At 40.4% G+C, this 27,181-nt stretch overlaps 1 protein-coding gene across 5 annotated transcripts in view; it reads right to left on the bottom strand.

Annotated features, from left to right (window-relative positions):
- NR3C2 (nuclear receptor subfamily 3 group C member 2) overlaps positions 1-27,181 on the bottom strand; it is a 214,325-nt gene that overhangs the window by 53,848 nt on the left and 133,296 nt on the right. For all 5 annotated transcript variants that reach the window (XM_056361265.1, XM_056361273.1, XM_056361266.1 and 2 more), the window contains one exon: positions 5,723-5,839. In XM_056361265.1, the coding sequence (XP_056217240.1) occupies positions 5,723-5,839 (117 nt within the window). The remainder of the gene's footprint in view (positions 1-5,722; positions 5,840-27,181) is intronic.

Raw genomic sequence — 27,181 nt, 5'->3', positions numbered from 1 at the left:
AAAATCAGTGCTTCACTGCTAAGAGAAAGCATGGATTTTAACATAATCTCTTAACTTGATGGATTTCTACCTAACACAAATGTTATCTCAAATCATCACACCTAGAAAAATACAAATGTTCTTTGAAACAATACTAATGATAACCTAGACACTGGCAGGTACCATAACTAAGCTGTCCAGCTAAAATGTGAGAAAAATTGACAATATGAGGTTTTGCTTCACAAAACCCACAATCAATTTTAATATACTGCTGTATAATGGTAAAAGTCTCTTGGAAGAGCTGACACAAACCTAGCTGAATGTTCAAGTTAAAAAAAAAAAATGACCACATTCCCTCAGAAGAAAATGCTACATAATAAACGCAAATAAAAATGCAATTAAAGTTAATGGGCATTTCAAAATACTTTGCAGTTAAAGTTTAAATGAAAAATAAAAGTTAACCATATATGTACTTAAAATTGCTTCAATTTGTTACACTTAGGGTTGTTTTTTTTCCTTTCAAATTTATGAAACCTTGGTTAGTTAGAAAGTTGGTAGAATTTTTTGAAGAAAATAAAGAGGAAAATTTTTGCTGTATATAAGTTTTTCTTTGTTTTCAGTTTTCTAATACTCGTGGGTTTTTTCCTCTTCCTTTTCTCCTCACTGCTTTTTCTTAAAAAGATAGGAACAATAACGATATAAACCACATAAGCTTCAGTAACTGAAAATAATACCACATTTTTAAATCCCTAGTAGTATGAGTTATTAAACAGAAAATGGAAAGCTGGGCAAAAAGGTGAAGTACTGTATCTTATTACCGATTCTCTCATTTAATCTATTTTTCAGATTATTGAAATATTTTGATGTATAAAAAATAAGGATATCTGCAAGTGAAGACTACAAATTACACACAGCGTCTTGTGCATGAAGTGCCTTACATATGTAAATGTATGCAAACCCAAGAGTCGCATTTCACAGGCAGTTTCTGCAGACAGAGTGACGAACTATGCAATTTGCAAGGTGAAATCTATTTTATTTCCCTTTGACACCTAAAGGGTACCTTCAGCGAGCTGTTTCTCACTATTGTGGGAGACCAGTACTGGTAAGTCTTGTCAGTATTTTACACGGGAGGAGACGCAGGAAAGGGCTGCAGTCCTACATGGTACAGACCCCTCAACACTTTTTTGTCCCCTAAGCATGTAGGGCACATCACATGGCAGAAGAGGGATCTTCTTCGATCATGCAGCAGAAGAGGGAGGGATGCCTGGTCACTAGGCCACATCAGAGTGGCAAGGACTCACCTGCCAATGAAAGGGGGGGTGTAGGTCCCCTCAAGTCACATCATATAAAACATTTCGCTTCTCCAGGCTTCAGCGCAGAGCATGGCAAACAGCAGGAGTGAAAACAGGGGGCTCTGTGCTCCCCTGGTTGCAACACAGCATCCCAGGCGCTGCTGTGCGAGCCACTGGATGCTGCTGCCTTGCTCATTCAGCTGGTGGTGGCATAAGAAACCATGCTGAGCACCAGTGTGGGACTGGGGGCTCTCACCACACACCCACACCCCCCCCGCCAGGTGCTGCCATGGGGACAGACATGATTAAGAAACAGCAGCATGAGGTGGGAGTCAAATGAAAATGTCTTCTGCAGAAGTGAGAGACTCAACAAATCTGATCACAGCGTATGCTGGAAGAAACTTCACAATTCATGGAGTCATTCTCGTCCATAATTAACTGAAAATTAATTACAGAATCTCAAAAAGAGCATAAACTAAAAATGGGCCAGCATACCTTCATAGTGCAGTTGCTCACTCTGAATCTCTTCCAATAATTAAGTCTCACATATGTCACTGGAGTTTAAAAAAACCCAACAAAACAACAAACAAACAATGATTCCCAAAAATGTTTGGGGAGTCCTACTTGTCGAAGGGATATGTCTGTCTGCAGTGTACACACATACTCTCTAGAAATGAGGAAGATCAATTAACATGGCGTTTGGCAACTTCAGCTTTGCAGAAATTACAGGTTGCAGGTGCTTTTTATAAAATCAAAACAAAAACTGAGACAAGAACATAATTAGGTAAATTATTTGCTGACTTGATGAATAATTTTCTAAAGATTATTAGAGGAGCTTGGAAAAGGCTTCAATTTTTCAACAAACAAAAGGAGAAGATAAACAATAAAACTGCCAAATTAATTTGGTTGAGCATTCATGAAAAGGTGTATTTTGTATCACTGAATTATACATATTACACAAAAAGCGCTTAAGGTTCTTAAAGCATGGCATGCTGCCATACATCAAAATATTTTTTTTGAAAAAACATGTTAGCATACCGAGAAGTAGAAACTATGCCATCAAAACAAACCTGTAAAACTCTGACACAATAAACAAAAGAGAGAACATTTTAAAATTACTGAGAAAGAATATAATCAAAAGTAAAAAACCCAACAAAAACCAACACCAAAGAAAAAAGATCAGTAGAATAATTAGAGATTGTTCAAAAATGTGCTGCAGGAAACATGGAAGCTCTCTTTCTGATTTCCAGTTTTCCACTACAGAGATTAGTATCTTCAGTAACAGTAGGAAGGGAATCACAAACTTTCAAATTACAAAATTTGCTTTATAAACCACCTACTGCAGTAACTGGGAAGAGCTGGGTGGCAGCTTGGGACCTTTCATTCTCATCTACAGACAAGGAAAGCTGCAAAGGAGAGTCAAGTTCTTTTCCAACCCATGGAGACAGGACCTTGTTCCCTAAAGCAATACTTCTTCTAGATCAACTGGAGGGGTTTTTTTAAAATTCTTATTTTTAATTAAAAGATAAAACATAATTATGTACAAGTGGAAAGAAATGTCCAATGACTTCAGCAACTTGCACACATTTCAGACCTTGAGCTATGCTTATGACCCTTTTGCCTATCATCTTACTCTATTTCTCATGAACCAAACACATAGGCATCTCTGACACAGTTTGGTTTTTGTGTTTACCTTTACTTCCATTTGGAGGGCAAGAGTTTAGATTAGATCTACTGCACAAAGAGCACAGCACTGTGCAGTGTGACTCAGCTATAGACAGTACTATGCTGCAAACAGGACTTAATTGCATTTATAAATCCATTTTCCTCCAGCTCTTTACTGATCACACTGCCTAAGAAAATACTTGCACATTTTGCCTCTAAGTCCAAATTAGAAACAGGTAAGAGTCCATTTTTATCAGAGTAATGTATATTCTTGGCAAAACTAGGCTCACCACATGAAACTGTAAGCTGTGATGTATCTTCATAATATGAACATACTCAAGCGTGTTCAAGCTAATTATGAAAAAATGTTATTTAATAACAAACCTTGGAAATTTAAATGAAGAGAAAATTACTGGTTTCAAATACGCATTAAGACCTCTTCTTTCCATTTCCACCTCCCTCTTTGTGATGATCTTCACTGTATCAGAAACCCCCTGCAACAGCACACGGAAGCTCCCAAAATTAAGTCTGAGATGCTGTGCTGCTCCACTGTAGACGCCCAATGGAAAGCTCTCCACTGGGGAAGAAAGTGACCTAAGGAACAGAAGGCCATAAGCTACCAGTATTTCCTGCCAGACAGGGGCTCGCTCAAAGGCTGAAAGGTCCATCGGCATAAGGTGGCAGCCCTTGGGGCCCTTGAAACAGTAACACTGTCTCTGGGCTGCAGGCACTTTACATCTCTCTGGCAGTCATCCCCTCTGCCTCCAACCCGGCCCTTCTCTCCAGGACCATGCAGAGGGCACCGCATCGCACTGACATCCAGAGCCGTGCCCCTACTATACCTCATTCATGGCAGTGATGAAGGACCTGATTGTGCTAATTTAGCTCCTTTATGTGGCATAAAGGGATCAAATCAGGAATGAGAATTTCACCTTAGTTTCTCTACATGAAGAAAATCACCAAAACAGTTAAACAGCAAAGCTCAACCGCACGCCAGCTGTACACTGCACAGGCAGACTTGGCCTTCCAGGTCATTAAATGCAGATCACTAATTATAATTTCCAGCAGAATACCAAGCTCCAGCACAAGGGAAGATTTTTCAATGCATTCCTCATTTACAGTGTTCCAGCTAGTAAAAAAAAAAAAAAAAAAAAAAAAAAAAAGCAAGCAACACCCTCAAGCAAAGCCTACCCCCTCCCTTGCTTTTTGCAGAGGACACTGTGTGAACACGTCCTTTGAAACACACCAGGAAATCACAGTGATGAACTCATGACACTGCAGACAAAGTGTCATGTGTTGCTGATTCAAAAGGTTATCAAGTCGGATGGCAGCCCTGTATTTTGTTAGAGCGCTAAGCACCCGCGCCTGCCCAGGAAGGCAGGCTTGCAGGAGCTCTGCTGGTACCACACAGGGCATGGCAACAGAGGATGCCCTGCACTGGCTGCTAGCAGGCTGCAGCAAAATTTACAGCACTCCACAGAGATGGGCTTCCTGCTCCACATACGTTTTCAGCATCATTTTTTGGGAAGAAGGAGCTACTACCATGGAGCTCTTGTTTCATCAAACAAAGGTGCTTTTCTGCTTTCCTTGGTAGATTCAACAGTGCAGGTCAAAATCAAGGGAAAGCCATCAGCCCATAGCATGCCACAATCTGGCCCCTTTTTCCTTTGGGAAGCAGAAACAACGGTCCCAGGGGGCAACGCAGCACCTCAAAATTAGGAAAGGGGTTGAAAGAGGCTTAACAGGGCTAGTCATCAAAAAAAAAGTAAGGAATGGCTTGCTTGAGTGTTTCTGCCAGGGGACAAGCCAGAAAAAGAGAGTCTGGGAGGTAGAAAAAGGTACTAGGCAGCAGGCAGAACCCAGGATTTTGCATACAACCTATGAAAGACAAGCAGCTAAATCTGTCTGTAGAACTAAACTAAGCTACTAGGAGAACAGGTCCAGGAGGATAAAAAGCAAATTGTAAGATAGGACACAATTTGAAGGAATTCATGTGACTGTGTCAAGTTTTCTGGAACTGTGGAAACACTCCTTGGGAAGGGTCACTCTGCATCGAAGGGAAGGACCTGCAGCAGTATCCACACCCTCGTTCACAAACAACAAAATAAACCTAAGAGTGGTGAGAAAAAGTGGTTTGTAATACAATTTGCTCAGGTGATGACTTGAAACAAGATGCCCAACCAAGGCACAGCCAGAATTGTGTAGACATTGCAATGGAAGAATTAAAACAATGAAAAAACTATTATATGTTTTTCTGTCATACTGTTTTCAAAGTAACTTTGATAATTATTAAGGAAAGGTTTTGTCTTTTTGTGATTGGTACATGAACAATGGAGGAACAACATCAAAATTACTGCATATCCAACCAGTTGCAGAAATAAATCAATATAAACGTAGAATAAGCAACCAAAGAGTTGAGAGGTCTCACTATGTGTGAATTTGCTTTCATGATGGTGTAAAACGTTTTTTGCTATTTAAGAGAATGCTCATCACCAAAAAAAAAGCATGCAATACTTGAAACCCTAACACTTTCAGCTGTATGAAATTCCACTAAAATTACTGTCATCATAAAACACCCACTTTTCGTTTTTTGAGCCATAAAATACATATCTCTAAAACCTGATTTAGAATGACAATAGAGTTTATTAGCTATTAAGCACTTACTCAGTATAATTCCACCTTAAACTTTTGAGATTATGCAGCTGCCAGAACTATAAAAAGGGTGCACATTTCCAATGTTTTTGCCTAATCAAATTAAGAGACCAAACTATTAATATTCTGCTTACCTCCTAAATTCATTCCAGCTTGCAGACATTTCTGTAATCGACAGGCTGGGCAGTTCTTCCTCCGAATCTTATCAATTATGCAGTCATTCCTTCCCGCACACAGGTAATTGTGCTGTCCTGAATGAACCAAAACCAAAATGCATTATTAGAGGATGTATTTACATAATTCCAATTTGCTCTTCTCTGTCGTTTTGAAGTCGTTTTGAGCTTCTTATTAATGCAGACATTCCCAATCTCATTCTCTAGCCTTTCCAATAATCTTGTACTATGAGCATCTCTTCTGTTTAATTTGAGAAAGAGTTTCGGTGCATCACCCAAGAGAGAGAGCTCATTACTTCTTTTTAAGCAGGATTGGAATTTTTCTTTTTGCGACAAACAAACGATTGGTTTGAGCTTTTTCAAATCTACTTATACATGCCTCATCACAGAGCAGCCTGACAAGTCTTAGTTTTGGTAAGAAACAGAGGGCCACTCTCATGCTAAAGAAGTTCACAACCTAAAGCAGAAAAACAAAGTACAGGTTAACTTTCTCAATATACCCCACCCTCTGCGACCAGTTCAGAGTGCTCGATTTCCGATTTACTCAGTTACCTTCTATATAGCAGAAGGTTTCTGAAGGGTTTACCAACACAGGCTTGAATCACAACTGTATTATTTCAGTTCTATAAAGCCCCACAGAAGCACTCCCGAGGAGACAGCAGGTATTTAACACACAACATTCAGCAGAAAGGAAATACATGGCAACCAGGGAAATAGGCTGGCATTTAACAACTTGGAGACTCAAAAGGCATTTTGCTTTGTGGGAAGAACATAGGTTGAGCAAACACACACAGTGTATCAGACAAGGGCACTATCACGTGGACTTTTCAAAGCAAGGTACTTGAATCTGATGTAGAAAAATAAAGGAAGCCACGAGGGGGGTGGTGCAGCATGACAGAAGATTATTTTAGCTGCCTTGATCCAGAGGTGGCACATGGACATCTGGGATGAGCAGAACAAATGGTTTACAGCAGACGTGACAAAAAGCAATGCAGAGGGTTTCCAGAGGAAGGAAGAAAGGAGAGGACAAAGCACACAGTACAACAGACTGTAAGGCAAGCTGCAGGATTTGCGAGCACGCACAAGAAAACAGTCTTGTGTAAAACACAGCAGCGTGCTGTAGGCTTACGTAGTGGATGCTGTAAGAACTACTGAGCCTCAGGGACAGGCATTTTGGACATAAGGTAAGAAACTCGTAACTCCTAGTTCCTAACCAAGATGTCTGAAATGCAAGGTAGAGGGGTAAAAATTCAGATTGCAAACGCAGTACCACAAACCAGCAACTAAGCAGAGAGACTCCTAAACACATAACGAACGAAGCAGGCGAGATGTGCAGAAACCCAAGAGTTGTACAAATAACACTGACGCCAATGACTGAAGCAGGCACCAGCCACGGGTGGGGAGAGGAAGCCTGGGCAGGGCTCAGAAGTAGGGCTGCACTGAAATGCGCAGGAGGTTGACGTGTGCAGGGAGTGGGAGCAAAGATGCAGGCTTGATAAGGGGACAGAGCTGCTGTAGGACAAGAGGTATAAAATACGTTTGCCAAGATATTTTCCACAATAAACACATGCTTCCTAAGGGAAAGACAAACAGAATATTCACAGGACACTGGAGACCTGGCTTCTGGTTTGTTCTCTGTCAGGAATTTGCCTTAGAACTTCAGGTAAGCCATTTTCTATCTCTGCATCTGAAATCCCTTCACCCTTAACCAACGTTCAGACTGAACTGAAATTTGGGCTGTTTCCTGTATCTCTTCACCGAACATCTCACACAAAGAAAACCCATCTTCTTTGAGTAAGCAGTGTTACTCTAATATCACTCTCATTTAAGTAAGGTACTGTAATACCACAAAGGTATCATCATATAGATAATGCTTTAGATGTTTAAACAACAAGCAGATGGGCAAACAAGGGTTTTTATTAAGGGACCTTACCTAGCACTGCGACACAGATGAAAAATAGTAAAACTCAGGCAAAATAATTCATGAATATGAGCTCATGAAGTTACATCAGGCATAAAATCAAGTTGTATGACATAGTGACAGCACTAGTATCTATCAGCTGGTCTTTAAGTAGGCCTGCTAAACAACAAAAAGATAAAATTCTCAGCTAATCACAAAATGAAAACCTGCTTATCACACAATGTTTATTTTATGTCATATATATATAAACCAGATACACATGAGAAATATCAATTTAATCCCCATTTACATTTTTCCTCTGTACTGACTTGAGCACATCTCCTAAAGAAATATCATGCAGATAGCATGAAAATAAAATTAAAGTAGAAAACAAAAGTGTTTAAAATAATGATATAAAGATGGTTTATATGCCCTTACAAATACTGGTATACTATCTTTTTGTGGGGCAAGGGGAAAAATGGTTATTTTCTGCTAGGAATGCAAGTATGATTGCTCAGTGCTCACACAACGTCCTTTGTACATCACAGAGTACTGCAATACCATTTTTAGGCTTCCACAGGCGGGTGCAGGCTATTAATATGACAAGTCAGCTCTAACGCTGCAAAATGAACCCCGCTGCAGAACTACCCTAAAGGCGGTTTGTTCTACGAAATTTTACACCTGTTAAGTTAACATTTTTCACTACTGCTTTCAAAAGCTAATGGGTTTACTAGAAAGAGGTTAACGTTTATGTATTCCAGGATAATTACTTGGGTCACATTCTTAAATATTGTGGAAATGTTTATTTGATTCAATCACTATCACACTGTGACTTCCTAAGAAATATTCCCACAACAGCAGAAGACTTCCGCAAGTCACCCTTCAGATGGTTTAGATAGCCTGCAATTATTACTTTCTGAACTACCTACTCTAGACCATATAATTTCAGAAAACATAACAGCGAATATTCATCAATTTTTGAATCATGCATCTCTGAATACTAATGTATGGTACAAAATCTGTAAGCAGTTTTTCGAGTAAGCAAGGCAAAAGTCCTTCCAAAAAGCAAATGTCTTGTATTTTTTTTTTTTATTTTCTAAAAAAAATAAAATAATGACAGTTATCTTAAAGCTTACATTAATGGAAGCAACTTGAAAACCATTAAAACACAGACTGGATCAGCATTCAGGCAAAGCCTCTATGTAGAGTGCAGCTATGAAATAATAACAAACAGGGTTTCAGTTTAAAGTTTATCATCTATGGTAAAAGAAATGCCTTCAGAGTTCCATGCAATCAAATATGGTACCTTTCAAATAAAAGCAATTTTGTCAAATAAGTTAGTAAAGCAAAGACACTCATAATGAATCAGTATGTTCCATTTGTGTAGCATGAGCCTTGTTCATGCCCCTCAACTTCAGAATCAAAACAAAAATCTACACATCTGAAATTGTTGCAGCTTTCAAGACCTCCAGGGCTCTTCAGGATCTCAACAAGGTGAGGGAGACAGTCCTGCAAAGAGGCTGATGTTTTTGTGGTGCTAGCTCTCCAACTCCTTCAAGACCCCTATTGATCTGCTTGCGTAGTTTGTGTTTAGCTTAATCCAGCTGTTCCTTTTATCCGGTTTAATCACCCACAAGTGGGCTGGAAAGCAACAGAGTAGATATTGAATTCTCATCCCCCATGTGCTAAATGCGTTAAGATGAAAGTAATTTTTACATATGCCACCATTAAGTTCACTTATACGAGCTAATTTCTGCTCCATCTAAAATACAGAGTTACAAAAGATGCCAGGAAAACTTCCTGATCAAAATAAATAGTTAATAGGTACTACACAGTTACACACTAAGAAACAGAGATCTGTCCTATTCACAGCAGAGCCAGAGGAATATTTGAGTTTGCACTTTCCAGGTGCACTTTTCCAGCGACACAATTGTCGCTACTTACCACAGAGTGACACATCCAAATGTACGCACAAAAATACATCAATATTTCCAACTCTCTCACCTGCAAAAATTCTTTAATTCTCTGCTTTTATAGGCTTACAAAAGAAAATAAACCCAAAGTATTAATGAAATTCAATCTTCCCTCTTTCGACATTTTCTTGAACAAGCCAAATTCAGGAGTAAAGGAGGGGAGAAAACAAGCTGTTCTTATTTGGCCTATGATTTACTGCCAAAATGAGGCTGTAGCAGCAGTTGTGCCTTTCCCCATTTTAGAACTCCAGCACAATGATTGAGCCACGGGTCCCAAAAACTGCCTCGCTAAGATGAGCTCATGTGCAGAGCACTGCTACACTCTTCAAGGGGCCATGACACTTCCAGACATGTAAGGCTGCAATAGGAATGGGGTATAGATATTTCTTGTCAGTAATATTTCTGTTACTGTCTAAGGCAAAATTAGAAGATTACAGAAATTTGTGAGATATTCCACGTTTTATCTTCCTTCTAAAAATTATTTTTTCTCCCCAGTTTTTGAAGTCTAAGTCAGGAACTGCAAATCATTAATGAGCCTTCTACATTTCTGCTGTCTTGTTAAAATAGCAACTACTATGATCAAATGTTAAATTTTGTAAGAAAAAAAAAAAAAAGCAGCATAATGCTGGAAGAGGATCCAAAGACTGTTTAATTCAAGCCCACTCATGGAAGCATGACAAGACTAGCTTAACAGTTCAGGGAGGTTGTATATTATTTTTTCTTTCTCTAAATTTGTCTTAAAACCTTCTGAGGAAAGGTATTCTGCCACTTCCCTATAAGCCACGTGATTAGGCTAGTGATTAGCCAGCCTTGAAGCTGTGGTTTTCCCTTTGCATTTAATCCAAACAGGAGTATTTTGCAACTGAGATGAGATGTTAGCACTCCCCCTAAGACATACAGAGCAATAGATCACCACCTTCTTACAGCAATCTCATGGCTATCGAAAGATCTTTGTTTGCCATCTCTGCTAGACTAAACAAATCCAGTGCTCTCAATCTTTCCTCATAGGTCATGTTTTCTAAATCTGTTGTCATTCCTCTTACTCTCTTTCCAGCTTCTTTCATAAAAACAGAGTGCCTGAAAACAGGTGCATTTTTCTTGCTGAGTTTCACCATCACTAAGGCCACTAAAATGGTTACTTCCCACATCTTGCACACAACAGCTCTGCTAATGCAATGCTGCACCAGATCTGGCTTTTGGCAATGGCATTAGGTTGTTGATTCACGCTCGCTTGCATGCCACTAATGCCCAGCTCCTCTCCTGTGGCACTGTTGCTTTCCACATATTCTTTTCTGCTTTTACCTGGGCAGTCAACTCTCTTTTTTCCCTCTGCTAGAGCTCTACGCCCACTGCTACATACCCTGGGAAAGGTAAGGGAAAAGTCTAAAAGCCATTCTGGGTACAGTGTCTGAAACTGGAGTGTGCTTTAGGTCCCAAGACAAAGACATGATTGAGGAAGCCTAGCAAAAGGACAGGAAAGTGAGAAAACAGGAGTGGCAGGTAAAGACCCAACAAAGCAGAAGTTTGAAAAAACCTCAACTTTTAAAATAGCCTCTCACTGAAGCACATCAAAACACATGTAAAATGCTCAAAATTTCCTTCTTCCTCCATAATGAGAATTAATACTTTGACTCACAAAATCGCAGGCAAAGTTGTCTTCTCCCTGCAGGCTGCCAGAACAGCCAAGCCTTCTTCCAGGGTTTGAAAGGAGCTCTGCCTTGCAGGTCTGTACGTTGAAACCAGGATCCCTTTTGCAGCTTTCTGGGCTGGACTAAGGGCTTAGATTTCTCCATATTTCCCAAGCACGAAGATTACCTCCATGATGACAATGATACATGTAAAAAAGCCTTACAGCTTGGCACCTGCTTGAGCAAGCATGTGTAAGTGTTAAACACTATGACCTGGGCATCCTTAATGCAGGGGACTCCACTAAAGTTCCTCTTGCTGCTCCTATCAGCATTTATCAGCATAACCATCCATTTTACTGAAGTTAATCCAGATAACAGTAGTGAACGAGGGGGAGAAAAAAAACCAAACATCTGGGTTGAATGGCTGTAATTCTACATTAAGTTTCCCTCAATTTCAGAAATGTTATTTACTGCTCAACTCTGTCCTTTTCCTTTACCCACCAGCCTGTCAGACTGCACAAAAGCCAGCCCCTGCAACTCCTCTGACCTGGGCTACAGACCTTCCCTGCTGTAGGAAAGAGAAAGAAAACATGCTGCAGAATATCATCACGATTTTCTAAGGGAAGCCTCTTACCTCAAGATTATCTGGTCAGCAAACAGAACCTCGTTTTTTCTGCTTTCTGGTATAGCCCTAATGAAGGGCTTTGCGTCCTACAGCAAGAAATCACATCATCTGCCCATCCTAACCTCTCATTTGTGCTCACTGAGCTATGTGGTATGTTCCTTTCATCCAGCACCAAAACCTTCACAGGTTTTGTGAAATTGATGTTATCTCTGTAATCTACATTGTTATCTCTGTAATCCACATAAGCTCTTTTAATTGATAAAAATAATAATAATAATAAAAATACTCCTTTTAATGGCCAGTGTATAAATAAAATTACTGCTAAGACTTGTCACAATGATTTTCCACATACAGAAAAGGATTTCTGTTTGACACGAGCTGTATCATACTATCAAGAAACAAACAGCATATACCCGAGGCTTTTATTTCATCATCTGCAGCTGATAGGTACTCTCAAATAAATCAGCACGGTAAGTACAACGATGAATCTCTTTCCAAATTTCAGTTTTCACAAAGCCTCTATTTCTTTCAGTTAAAAAAAAAAAGGAAAATGCCTGCTATTTAATGGAAATCAGAACAGCATTTTCATTTAAAAGGTCCATTTGCTACACAGTTGAGGGCGCTTTTTTTTTTTTTGGTAGCAGTTGACAACTGCCCAGCAACAGCAGCCTATGTTTGCAGTCACTATTTTAGGCTACGTCACATGTCAATTACATAACCTTGTTTTACTGCTCTTGAACTGATTCGAACAACCTGGGAAACAGATTAGGGCAGTCCCTCCCAGCCGGCCATCCGCATGCGACCGCAGGACCCGTTCCCCCTGCTGCAGCTCCCAGGGCTGCAGCCACAGCAAGTCCCGCTCTCCCCAACTAGTTACTTATTGCTAGACCCGAGACATGTGATAATTAACTTCCTCAGCTCTGTTTAAACCAGTCCAGTCTGACTATGGTAAACCTGGTTCCTCACACTGAGATTTATATGTAATGCAGAATAAGCTTATAAATGCCACAGACAAGGTACAGAACTTAGATATGAATATTGCCCCTTCACTTTATATACAAACCCCAAGCACTCTCTATTTTAGATACTGAATCTCCGGGTTTCCTAAAATTCAGTCTGACTTCAGTATCTAGCTCCCTTTTTATTCCACAGCTTCATTAATCTGACTGCATCATTCCCAGACAACATGCTTTTCAGCTGCAAAGGCTGTATCTGACAACTGCCGAAGCCAACAATATTGATCTATTAACATTATTATAGCGCGTGCTTATAACATAGGTATAGTCCAAATCCTCTGAAGCGAGAATATAGAGCTTTTCCTCCTTCATGATAAATTAAGAGGGTTAATTAAAATTTGTTTTGATTTTGGCAAATTCTTCGCCACATCTGGGATATTTCCTGCTTGCTTCTCATTCTCAATTACCTTCTGCTACTTCTAGATCCAGGACATCTTTCAGTGTCTTTACCCTTTTATATTACTGGATTAATTTACCTACCATTTTTATGATATTTTGGTAAGCCTCCTTACTTTCTACTCCCCCCTCCTTTTTCTTCAATAAAATTTATTTTCTAACCTTCTCCTTTATCTGCTTTCATCTTCAGCCTTTCATTCCTCTCCTGTTCCACAAATGTTTCTTCAGTCTTTTCATTTACCTTCTAAATATACTATTTCCTCCATTCAGCCAGTAACAGGTGATTCATAGGGCACATTTACACTGCAGTCAAAGGTATAGCTACAGTTCGTTTTGCATACCCAAGCAAAGTATATTAAAACTACTTGGGACACAGAAAAAAAAACCAGTCTCCACAGCATCATTTTCTGCAGGGTCTAAAAAACCCAGTTAGGGCTCTTTTAAAAGCACGGGTGCATCGGTTGGTGCTCAGATAGCAAGTATAGTCTACGAACTTCTGCAACACAGTATTCTTCGAAATTTTCTATGTGCTTTGAACCTTGTGTTTAACTGTTATTTAATGTTATAATTAAACACTGTTGACAAAAATATTCTAAAATCCAGTGTGTTGGCCTGTGATCACCTGATCTTCTTCCTCTGTCTAATCTGAAATATGCTACTGATTCTTACTTGGCATCCCAGAGAAAGAGCTGCAGGTTATCCTTAGGTGGTGATTACGTCATGAACAATGACTTAATGCTCTGCACATTAACTACCGCACACGGTTTCTCCCAGAAAGCCAAAGTCTGAAAGCACAGATGAACTACCAGTGCTTCCTCCAACAGTGACTGCAGACACAAAGCTGATTCCCCTTTTTTCCTGGGGGAGGGAGCAGGGAGGGCTGTGTCCCCTGATGCTTTATATAAGTAAGTTTTCAAATTGCCACACTGTTACGCACTCCCTATGCGCATCTGAAAGCACAGACCCCAGAGCTGTGCCAATTTTGACATGGAGACTCTTTCCTGCTCCTTCACCTTCCCACAAAACTCGCTTTCACACTGGGCTGGGACCATGTTAACAAAAATAATTGGTATGGTCTGGTGATCCTGGCAAAGGAGACAAGTTATAAAAATGGTTCTCACTCACTATTTTAAGCAGACTGAAAGGGCACCGATGAGAGGGATCAAGGAGAGAGAGGAAATTTGGCAAGGAAGCATGGGATGTTGCCCAAAAGAGGCTACTATTTTCTGCAGGAGAAACCATCCAGCAGGGATGAAACCTGTTAACAACAGCGAGACAAGTGAGCAAGAAAATACATGTAAATATCTCGTATTTGAGGTACATGTGTGCGTTTTCTTCTGCCATGCTTAAAACATGCTGCAGCATTTTGAAAGCCTCTCCAAGTGTGTGCCTGGTACTCCAGCTGTCCCATTATCCACAGGGGCTGAGCCACCAACACAAGATATGCCCCAAACTGGTACCAAAACCATGCCCAGTGCTCTCACCGTTATCTCCACAGAAGAGACAGAGTGCATACCAACCAACCACACCAACAGGTGGTCACGCAGAAGAGCTGAGGCCTCCTCAAATCCAGAGGAGCTAAGCAAGCTTTCAGTTCAGCATGTTGGAAGTCTAAACACGGCCACATGACTTATTATGCAGTAATTCCCTTTTATGTGGTCAAAGAAGTGCTGAATGATACTAGACAACACAGAAGAGGAATAAGAAAAGTATGTTATCTGCAAAGCATTTCTGATTCAGTGCAATCACACAGCATTGGAAATCTGCTTAGGAAGAAAGGCAAGGAAAAAATATCTGCAGACACCAAAATAATCCTATTATCGAGCTAAATAATTTTGTTTCTGTTTTGAAATTAGTTTTCAGTTCAACTGCTTTTAATTTTAGATTATAATGGATAGAGTAATACAAAGAGTGAGAATTGGAGCTTTAGAGGATGTTGTTTTGACAAAATCACACATCCAATATTTTACAGTATTTCCTTTCAACTGCAAGTTTCCAAATTTTCATTTTGGTTTAAATTTTAACTGAAGACTGATTTTGAAGTCTCTAGACACTATTATCTGCAAAGTAGTACATATGATAGGTTTATAAGAGATCATATTGCATGCATGACGTCTACTTCTGCTTTCCCATGCTAAAAATCTGATAAGGCATTCTTGACATACTACAAATTTCATTGCACTTTAATGGAAAATTTCAATGTACAAGAAATGGCCTAGAAAGACTGGAAAGCCTTTTTAAAAAGCATCATGCAAAAATCTTAAACTGCAACCAAAATGCCCTACAATTTTTGCTAATAAAAGTGGTAAACTGCTCTGTTACCTTTACATACATGATGTAGTATCCTGCTTTACAATTAGCTCACTGTTGCAACTGGATTTCAGGAAGTACACAGTGTAAAATACAATTTGTGTGAAATACCAAGTTCATTTAAGGGAATGTTTAAGAGGGTGTGTGTTGGGGGTCTTCTGGAATGTGGAGAACTAATTGGTAATGTAAGGATTTCTAGCTGACTCTATGGGCTCCCTAAGCCTTGCTCCTTCACTGAATACTCTTCTGAAAATACTCACTTCCGTAAAAATATACGTAAGCATATATAGGGCTGAAGCCTGTTACACTCTAGTCACCATTTCAAACCACTTATTACTCTGCCCCACTATCCTACTGATACATTCAGGCATGTATCAAACTGTCATTGTAGTAATCATATGGAACAGGTGAACTACAAGCTAATTTCTATTCTCATAGGACAGAGAGAAAAATCAAGGTATATTGCATTAATTCTGTGTTTTGCAACTCCATTTTATAATTTGCAATTCTGGGCCAACTCCTTCAACGAGATGCATGCTATTTATATAAGTTATAACTAAAAAAATAGCCAGTTTGTTTCACAAACTTTTCCCAGCTCTTGATCTCAGTGAAAATGTTGTTCAACTTTTTTTTTTTTTAATTAAAAAAGTAGCTACCCTTTGGTTTTTGCAAACATTTGGAAGTTCAAGTCTTCTACGCTCTTGCATTTAGCATGCTCAGCAGATCATAAATTTTATTCTGTGTGAATGACACATTATCTTCAAAGCATATTTTTCTCTTGCAATTTTCATGTACAGTTTACTACAGCTCAGACTGGAAATATGCTAAATTCATAATAATGAATATTATTATGAATAATATCAACAATTTGTAATATTGGCAGCACATACGTTGACAAGTATTTTCCTCTGGAACCCTGGTCAGTAATAATTTTCTTTTAAAAGCTGCAAGCAATACCATCAGAACAGAGACTTTTAGCAGAATCTCTTGAGATCCCAAACACAGAAATGTTGACCAAAGTAATATTAGATGCTCACCAAAGTGAACTTAAAGTTTTCTGCATGTTTGCTAGCTTCTTTAAAAGGAGTTTGTTTCACCCTTTGAAATATGTACATCTGCCTATTTATTTTCTGCATTTTTCTCTCCATTCTCTGTTATTCCAGGTGATTCTGAAGAACCAGTCAAAAGAAAGAGGATGAGGGGAATAGCAGAAGACTTTATGATTATAATGAAATTTCACAGTACGTTCACTGTTGAAATACTGTAACAATCTAAAACAAGAAGTGTAAATTAAGTAACAGAAAGGGTATTACACCAATGATGATAGCTATGTTCATCTTTAAAGGGATGAGAGGGTCTTTCCAAGCACCCCCTTGAAGCAGGTGCAGAATTTCCAGGCTGCAGAGCCACGGGTCTCAGCCCTCTCCACCTCTGGAATTCAGGTCAGCTCTGTCCACAGTCCTTCACAAACCCCTGAACATGACAGGGCAACCCTCCCGCACCCCTGAAAACAGCTACTTCACCCTTTGCTTACTTGTCCAGCCTCACAGAGCAGCAAAACCACTGAAGAATCAAAGCTCCATCTAAACATCCCAAATTTTATTGGAGATCATCTTGAAAGTGACACTTCTATGGCCTCCTTCATGCCAGGCTGCAGCACTGGCACCAGGATTACCTCAAAGCAAGAGCAAGGTTTGCCTTTCACTGACAGCTGTCACACTGGGCACCAGACCCACGCCTTCATTACTGCATCGTTTTATTAGAAACTGCAATTTGCTTTGCCACAGAACTAAAGTAGTGATTTTTTTACACTGGAATCTTCCTAGGTCTTGAACAACTAAAGCCGTGTATGACTCAGTCTGCACCCAGCATTTTCAACATCTAGGAAGTTAGCACTGGGAGTTAAAAATAAAAAGAAAAGGTAATCTTCTAAAGCACAGCATTTTTTTCAGACACCTAACTCATATGCCAGAGTGAGATCTTGAAGGGATCAGGCCTTTCCTTCATTACAAAGGAATGGATATTTAGGTAAAAACTCATATGCCAAATTTCAGCCAAAATTGTGGTGGCCACTGAAAACAAAACTGAAAAAAAGAGACATAGGACAAGAGAAAAAAGTTATCTAGGGGCATAAATATATGACCAAGGCATAAATAGAATTATTCCATTCTACTTTCAAAGATCATTTTACCTAATCAATAGAATTGCTGTTTCAAAATTTGTTTTGCTCAGTGAAAACTAAGAGACAATTAGTATATAATTTATATTCAGAATTCACCCCTAGATTAGGGTAACTGCTCCTTCATGGTATGTTATCCTCACCACTTGCATTCAATACTTTTAAGAAAAGCAAAACAAAACCCTCAGTCTATTCATATGTAACTTCATAAGGCGCATGTTTGAACACAGATTTGTTTACAATTCTAATTCAATTTTCATAATTAAAATTCTGGTAGTATGAAGCAGATTGAATTAATTTTAGTTTCCTGCAAGTAGCTATTTAATATAAAGTCATGTGAACTGAAATGTCATTGCTTACAAGAACTGTATGAACGGTATGAAAATCCTTTGGGTTAACCTTCATAAAATACAGCAATTTTCTCATTAAAGTGACAGAAGGTAGCCATTGCCAATGCTCAGTCTTTTCAGCACCAGCTATCAGATCTAAAGCTTGCAGGAGAGGTCATTGAGGCAAATGGATGATTGAGGGTGATGGTCACTTAGTGTAAAGCCACTGTATGAGCTTAACCTCAGTTTCATGTGGCTGACAAAGTATTTTTGTATTCTGTAAATGGTGGGTTTCACTACTGGCATCAAAATCAATTGTTTTATCTTTGAAAAATGATAGTGACTGAAAGCAACAGTCCACTTGTCTGAAACGTGTTTTGTAAGTAAAAGTGATAAAATTTGAATCAAGAAAACTGAAATTTTATTAAGGTCACTAACATTAGAAACCTGATCTGCCTTCTACTTATGCCAGATTTCAGTGTGATGTCGTGCACCCCAATTTATAATTATAGTGGATAATCCAGTCCTATGCTTTTCCTAAGACATCCCAGATTCCTAGCTCTGTTTTGCCTTCTTCAGAAGTAACTTTGAAACTGCTAGGCACCAGCATGAAAAGCCTCCCTGAAAATGTACACTCATGTCTGAAAACGCACAAAGAAAAGATCAAAATGAAAATTAAAAGCAGATGCGCTTTATGTACTAAAAGGTTTTTCTACTTCGATAAGTGGATTATAATGAAGTGTGGCACCATGTTTCATACAATTTATTAATCCCATCCCACTTATTTACACTCTAAAGCAGCATAACGATTTCAAAGTTGGATCACAGCCAAAACTCACACAGAGAAATAATTAAGAAGTTATGTGGAAAGATTGGTCATTGTTGAGTTTCAGGGGTTTTCTAAAGAGACAGGTTGACTTTTAGTTAACCAGAAGACCAAAGATGAAGTACTTGTAACACAAGACCAAGTGCAGAAGTGAACTAATTTTTGAAAGGGAATAGATGCTATGAAAAGATAACCAGAGCTTGACTTGCCCTGCCATTACAACCCTTCTAAGCCTGGAGAAGCTGGCACAGAAAACTTCTCTAAGCTACTGCTGATGCAACCAGGGAAACTACATTTTTTCCAGACAGCACCTATCCCCTGGTCTTGAGGTTACCAATCAAGCTACATAACTCGGCAAAAAAATGATAAGAGAATAAAACAAAATATTGCTGAAGCTCGGAAGGCATGAGTTTCAGGAGGACAAAGAAAAGCTGGAAAGCAGAGCATGTAGGTCATGGTGGGGAGAGTGTTATGGCCAGGTAATGCCTCTGCAAAGCTTCTCCAGCCTCTGAAAGAGGGCATTCTGTCCCCACAGGCTTTCTTGAATGGCTTGAAGGTCCACACTTGCTCCTGCAGTAGTGTTTTTGGCAAGGCAAAGCTGAAACTAGTCCAAGGGTAAAAAGCCATTTATACCTGTACAAAGCAAGCAGAAGACTCTGCAGGGTTGGAATGACAATGCTTTACCTCTATTTTACCCAAGTTTAGATGTCTACACCAAATAAAATGGGAAATCAGACTGTAAGTGTAAAAAAGTGCTGGTTGGCAGTTTCCTCCTGGGTACAGCATACTCCTTCTGCCTCTAGGAGCACCCTCACCTCTTGTATTTCCAAGGTAATAGTCCCTGAAAATGTTGAGCCACTCAGCAGATCAGGAATACTTTAAATGGTGAAGTACAGAGATACGGAAATACTGTTGGAGATACACTCATGCAGGAAATGTATTTTATTTAGTCACTGATGCACAGCGCCCAGTTCATTTTATCCACTACATTTCTCATCCACTAACCTCTCTCTCCTTCTATTCCTCACCTGAAAAAATGGTTTATACAGTAAGCAAGAAGTCTAGAATGCTGTTCATTGTTATTATTTGGCAAGATTTACTTGATGAGAAGACCCTATACCAATTTTGCCATTAAGACTTTCTACAGTAAACTCCTACTGAGGATAAGCCACTGCCAAACACAGTCAGTTTATCACACTGGGAAGATCAGAGTATCAGAGGGACTACTGCTTATTTTCATCTTTTCATTGGAAGCAGGAAGAAAGAAGGAAGAGTTGTCAGTGTAAGTGTGGATAGAAAAATAATACAAAAGGCTGTACAGAAATTAGAAGCAAAGACAGGAAACAAGCAATAAAATTGCAGTTGGAAAAATGCTACTGCATGTACCAAGGGAGTAATCCAAAATAAAAGAGTTAACCACAGAGCAAAACCAAAGCAAAATTTGGGAAGCATCAATGTTGAAAGACACTTAGGAATAAGAGGATAATCTAGATGTAGGAAGCAATGCGGCAGAGGAGAACTAAGCACCAATAACACCTCTGGCTCCTTCTGCAGGAGCATTACACGGTGGAGCTGGCTGGCATGGCAGTGCTCTCTTTATGCATTTCTTCTGCAGCCACACCTGGAATATTGTATGCAGTTCAGGCACTTCATTACTGGAAGATATAAACAAACTGGAGGAAGTCCAGAGAAGTGGAACGGAAATGATTAGAAGCCGGAGGGAGTGATTTACCAAGAAAATTTAAAGTAGCCCTTTACCCGCCTGTAACTTCTCTGATAATTACAGACGGGAAATGATAACAGCCTAGTTCAAGTCTCCAGTCACGTGCCTTAAAAGCCCTTTTGCCTTGGGCACTTAAGCATGTGCCTAGTTTTAAGAAAAAAGAGCACATAAAGATTTTGACCTGATGAAGAGAATAAGATTAAGTAAGGAAAAAAATTTAGGCTACATACCAGTGAAATCCTCCCGGGAATGAATTGTGACTAACTGAGCTACCATAGAACATGGAGATTGTATTGCCTGAAATTTCACATTTTATTGCTGATAATGGAAAGAGTTATTCACATATGAAGTTTATTTTCCATGAGACAACTGGACTATTCAATATAAAAACCGCTACCCACGTACACAAGTCTTTGCCACAAACATATAGCACCAAGTTACCTTGCCCAGGTAAAGAGACCTGACAAGCAAACATTTTTACCCCGGACTGTGTAAGCCTGGTGGAACAGTTCTGAAAAACAACAAATGATATCCCAGCAGGGAAGTAACTGGATTCTCCTAGCTCCTCATGCACCAGCATTGCTGGGAGGTGATTTTTAGGAAAGTAGCATTTTATGTAACTGTTGAGCAGTCAGCAGAGCTCTACTGAAATACACTTTAAAAGTCATGTAGAGACAGCCAGAGTGTGATCTAGGGAATGGGTGACTACCACTCACATAGGTTTTGCATGCAGTCTAGAACCTACCCACCCCCCTCCATCCACCTCCCCCAACCCCACCCCCCACCCCCCTCCCAAAAAAAAGAAAAAGAAAAAAGTAGCAAAGTCCAGCTGCAGGCAGCCTGCAAAACAGCTTGCAGGGATATAGCTTGCTATATAATCACAAAACAACATTCCAAGCCAACAGCCATGTCTGAGCACATAGGATTCCCAAATCCCTCTACTGATAGACAAAGCCTCTGAGAAAAGTTATCTTAAAGGTAACCAAGTGCCCCCACCCCAACCCCGTTCACCTAGCTTGTGCTGAAAATCATTTCTTGGTGCTCCAAATAAGGAAAGCCCATAGTTCCACACTGGAGAAATACCCTGGTCAGATTTTTAGCTCACAAATGGGAAAAAAACCCAAAACATACAGAAGGGGGAGACCTGGAACAAGACAGAAGTCTGCAGCATTTACTGGAAAGTCAGCATTTATCACTAAAATTACGTTGGATATGCATATCTTAATAGCATGCTAGCCTAGGCTTTTGTTTATATAAGTAATGCAAGCTTTATGTTGTAATTTCTGCAATATTTTTATAATTCAACATTTACCTGCAACCTACACTTAGATTTATGAGAATGAGATAAGAACTGGCACAAAGCCAACAAGTCTCAGCTTCAATGCATCAGTGCCTTGATTTTATATTACAATTTTTAATGAACTTTCCGCAGTACAGTTCTAAAGGTTTGGCAGAAGGTAAAATGACTGCATGGTTGATCACTGCTTTCACTGCTTACAAGGTGGTATCTATAGGCCTCAGAGTCCTACTCCAAGGACTTTTCCCCCCCCCTTTCTTTGTATAGTACATGCCAAATTGAATCTGAAAATTAGATGAAATCTGTCAAAAACCAGATTATCACCAGTAGATCTTGTAGGACTACATATAGTTAAGGTTGCCTGACACTTTTCATTTTAAGACCTCGTTTTCTGTTGCTGGTAACTTTACCACACATTAGCAGTTAGGGCAGTTAGGGCTGAAATTTTCCATGTTGGATGTCTGCCTCAGGCTGAATTTTATATTGCAAGTATAAGAATGTATCAGCTAGAAATACTAAGCGTAGTGCAAAGTAAGCTCGTGAATAAGGGTAGGGAGAAACATGTTGGTTTTCCCCTGTGTTACATTTTTCACAGACATATTTGAGAAGCTCAAGAGCCTTCACACTTTCAGACAGACCCTTTGAAGCATCACTGCTCTGATACCACAGATGTGCCTTTTGCCATCTCATACATTATCACTTAAAATTATAACGGATCACAGTATAAAACACTGAAAAGTTGCAGTTTGTACGTGATAAGATTTACAAAGGTTTTGGTGGAGGTTGCCTGCCAACCTCCAAAGTTCCCTTCTGCAAAGAGCATGGACCAGGGTGGAGGGTCTGAGCTGAGCTTGTACTCCACCCATCTCTTACACATGCTTTGGCATGGGGACTCCATGCAGAAAATCCCCATCACACTCTCAGGACACGGTAAGAGAAAAGCTTGGAGGGAAGAGGAACAAAGCACAGGTTGTGAGAGCAAACAGAACCACCAGGGGCTTAATGAGGAGTTCTGGGAAGGCAGCAGACTTGGAAGGAGAAAGGCTCCCAAAAAAAAGCAGTGGAAGGAGGAAGGAGATGTAGGCAGTGGGATACTGGAGAAGCTGGGGAAGAAGGCAGTGCAGAAGCTGATGACTAAAGCAGAGAAGAAAAGGTCCAGAGGTGAGTGCTGGCCAGAAGCAGAAGGGGCACGGGGTGCAAATGGGTGGTAACTGGCTAAATAGAAGCAGCTGAGAACAGAATTATTTAGGGGCAGGAAGTCAAGACAGAATCTATCTCTACACATTAGGGCTGAATGCAGGAAACGGAAGTCAATGCCCCTAGAAGACGGCACAACCACCTTTACAGGGGAAACTGAAACCAAAAGAGAGTAAGGCCAGAAATATTAAAAGTGTCTACTAATGCATTGAGCCTGACTGTCACTCCCCCAACTCGGTTCTTCTGAGCGTTCAGCATTTTTGAGACAGACTGCTTTCCAAGGAGGCTCACAACCCCCTGGTTGGGGTACTGGTCTCCAAGTGAGGCAGTGGCTGCCAGCGAGGCAGCTGGAGCCGCGTGCCAGTGCTCCCCTTTCTGCTGCACACAACTCCAGCTCTGCCCACAGAATTTCCCACCCCCTGGGGCCTCATTTGCTGAGCCTGTCTCAGGGGGTGAGCCCAAAGCAGGCCTGGTACCACCTCTGCTGCTCTCTGTAGGCATGGGGAAAACAGCTGGTAGCAGCCACAGAAAGTTACAGATGCAAGGAAGAGCCCAAGGAACACTGTTTGGCCCCCAGGTTACTTCTATCAGACAGCTACATGGCCTGACAGTGGTCCACCAGGTGCTGCACCAAGGGATGGATGACCCACATGCATCACTTCTCCCCCTTTAGCCCGCATGATCCTGAGAACAAGACATTAACAGCAGCTCCACAGCATCTGATGTGCTGAGCTGGTACACAAGAGACTGCAGAATCTCCCTCATAACCTGGAGTTCAGCTTCAGGAGTTCAAGTTAAGTATTTACCTTAGAAAATTATGACAACAATGGCTTTTAATTTATGTTCTCTGCTTTTCTAAAACTGTGTAGGAAGAGGAAATAGAGCTTTAAAGTCCTAACCACTAAGCAGAGCAGCTCTGGAGGAGCAGGATCTATGCTCCCACGCCTCCTGTGCAGTCCAACCTCCCACCACAGCTCTGCCTAGCGGGCAGAAACAAGAACACCCTACAGCTGATGGGAGGTGGGGCATATGCTGTCTGTCCCCCCTCAGCGCACTCTGCCCAGCCCGTTCAGGCAGAGGAGTAACTCCTGCCCATCTTGCCACAGGTGCCCACTGGCCGGTGAGGCCACCCACCACGGCAGCAGCTAGCATGATGCCCCATGTACATGAAGCTTGCACAAACTAAAACCAGCAGTAAAACTACAAAGTTGAGGAAAAAAAAATAATTGAAAGTGTCCTTCAGCATCAGTTTGTGAACCAGTTTCATCAAAACCTGTAACTATGGCAAACTGTGGCGGTTTCTGTATCCGCACACAGAAATTCAACTATGACACTTGGAAGGGACATGGATTACTGAACCATCATATAAATGTTTGTGCTGGGGAGCTCCAGTGCTGCATCCACCTATTACATTATGGCTGTAACTACACACTCCTAAAACAGACAGACTGCTAAATCGAACAATGTTTTCCCGCACATACGATTACATCGACTTTAATTAGTTAACTGGTTCAGTGGTTTTGATTGTTTCGATTGGGTAGACACGTGACATGGATTGATCTATAATTAAGATGAACTTTAAAGATAAGTGTTCATGTTTAAGTGGTGGAGTGGACACATTTGTTGCTGCCCCAGGATGAAGGAGTAGAAGTACAAGTTGGAAAAGATCGTCTCTTTGCTCAGTCAGTGATTGCTGACCTCTGTTTTTCATTATTACAAGGAAGTGGTCAGTTAACCCTCATCATTAAGCAGTAAAGCGTGACAGAGAGTGCTGATTAATGTGCTGCTCACAAATACGGTCAGGCACGAGGAGAAACCCACGGCGGGTTTCTGGCAGTTTTAAATGGCCATTAGTTATAGTTGTGCAAAATGAAATTAACCCAACTAATCAAGCACTGAGAATCCATGGTTCTGCTGAGGGTCAAGGGTTCCCAGGAAACAAAAGGTACAGTATGCTTACATACCACACACACACACAAAAAAAATAATCCTGACAGGCTGATTAATGAAAATTAATACATACAATAAATTTGACCAAATAGTGAATAAACATAATACCTGCACTGCACATATTAACTGAGAAGTAGTCCACAAAGAAATAAAGGGAAGCAACAGACTGATTTCAGCTGTCACCAAATTAACAAGCGGTCTTACTAAAACGTGCTACAGAATAGCTGTGCACTAGACCCCTGTCCCCAACGCCCTTTCTGACTGCCCTCCTCTGCAGGCTCGTTTGCTATTTTAGCCCTTTCTAGACTTAGCCACACGACCCCCATCCCTGTCCCTTAGGATGAATTCTGGCAGCGCCTGGATTGTCATACGTATTCCTCATGTTCTCAAATGGGTTTGCTGTTTGTAAACCCTTCTATCAGACCCAGAATGCTGAGGAAGCACAGAGAGCAAACAGTAAAAGCAGAGGAATACACAAGCTAAACATACACACAAGCACCAGCCAGCTCATTCCGTGACAGACAGGATGGGCCTGAGCACCAAGAGCTTTTCTGAGCAACTTTTTCTCTCACTTTAAATGTAATGTTCCTTTATTAGCCTTGGTAAGATGTCCCACTTAAGACATTACCCTCCATGGCTGGAACAGGAGGAATGTTTTTACCGTGGCTGGCTCTGTGATGCTTTCTGGATGCCAGAGGCCCTTCTCCCCTCTCTTTTCTAAACACTTGTTTCTGACTTCAGATGGAATCTTAATTTGTCCCACATCTGAACGGAAATAGTTTAATAATTTCCCTCACTTCTTCAGTTAAGAGTCTTCATTTTAAGTGAAGCCTCCAAGAAATTCACATGCATACTGATCTTGGTTTACATAATCCATACAACACACATGCATATGGATTTTGGAGTACCCTCACCTGCATTATATAGCAATACTTTAGATCTGTCTTTGCCTGCTGAACCTAAGTGGGCACCTTTGCTTGTAGAAGTGCACATAGCATTTCCTACTTTTTTTCCTTGGTGGCTTATTGTTCTTGCATTGTCAGCTTGTTACTGAAGACTTCAAGGACACAAAGAATGGTGACAGTAACAAGGCCTTTTTCCCACTCTTAGTGGAACGGTAATAGAAAATATAGTAAAATGTGAGAATGGCAATAGAAAGGGCTGAAATTGCCTGACTGCAACACAGGCAGTTCCATCTGACTGTGAGGAAGAATTTCTGTACTTTGATGGTGACAGAACACAGGAGTAGGCCGCCCAGAGAGGTCATGGAGTCTCCTTCTCTGGCGACATTTAAAACCCACCTGAATGCAGCTCTGTGCAACCTGCTCTAGAAGAACCTGCTTTAGCAAGGTGGTTGGACTAGATGGTCCCTTCCAACCCTGAACAGTCTGTGATTCTGTGAATTTAAAGTCAGAAAGATGATACTGTCCTTCAACTCTCTATTTCTGGAACATTTTCTAACTCTATGGAAAAAGGGATGCTCAAGTAAGCGAATTTACCCAAGTACTGTCCAAAAACCCTCTGCTGTTCAACCTTGTTCTGTATTATCATAGAACTCCTTGAACGTGTACTAATACATACAATTTTGCTTGTGCTTTTATGTCCTTCACTTTCTCATAAGCTTTCCATGAATTATCTTCCATTATTAAACAGTCAGTGAAAGATCTCATTCTTGTCATATTTCCTCTTCTTACTTTTAAATGAATAATTAACACGGAATAACTGGTAGCTATTCTTTCTAAACATCTTACATGGAAGTGGATTCCTTCACAAAATAGAAGTGAAACAAGAAAAGATGCAGCTTGGTGTGACCACTGTATCCAAATGCCAGCGTTATTTTCCAATACCCTAATTTATTTTATAAACCTGTACGCAGTGCTGCTGTACTAAAATATACACATATCTACTGTACTTGACAGACTGCCTGCTGCCCTACATTCAGCAGAGTACCTGCATGATGACACTGCAGAAGTATGAGAACATGAAATACCACTTTTAGTTCTCAAGGCTCTATAAACCACTTGAATATCTAGAGTTCAACTGCCTGGTTGTGTGCACCTTGCACATGAAG

The sequence above is a fragment of the Falco biarmicus genome, chromosome 1, assembly GCF_023638135.1.
Source record: "Falco biarmicus isolate bFalBia1 chromosome 1, bFalBia1.pri, whole genome shotgun sequence".
Taxonomy (NCBI): Eukaryota; Metazoa; Chordata; class Aves; order Falconiformes; family Falconidae; genus Falco; species Falco biarmicus.
Note: the sequence above shows the minus strand (reverse complement) of the source record. Positions and strands in the feature narration are given on the sequence as shown.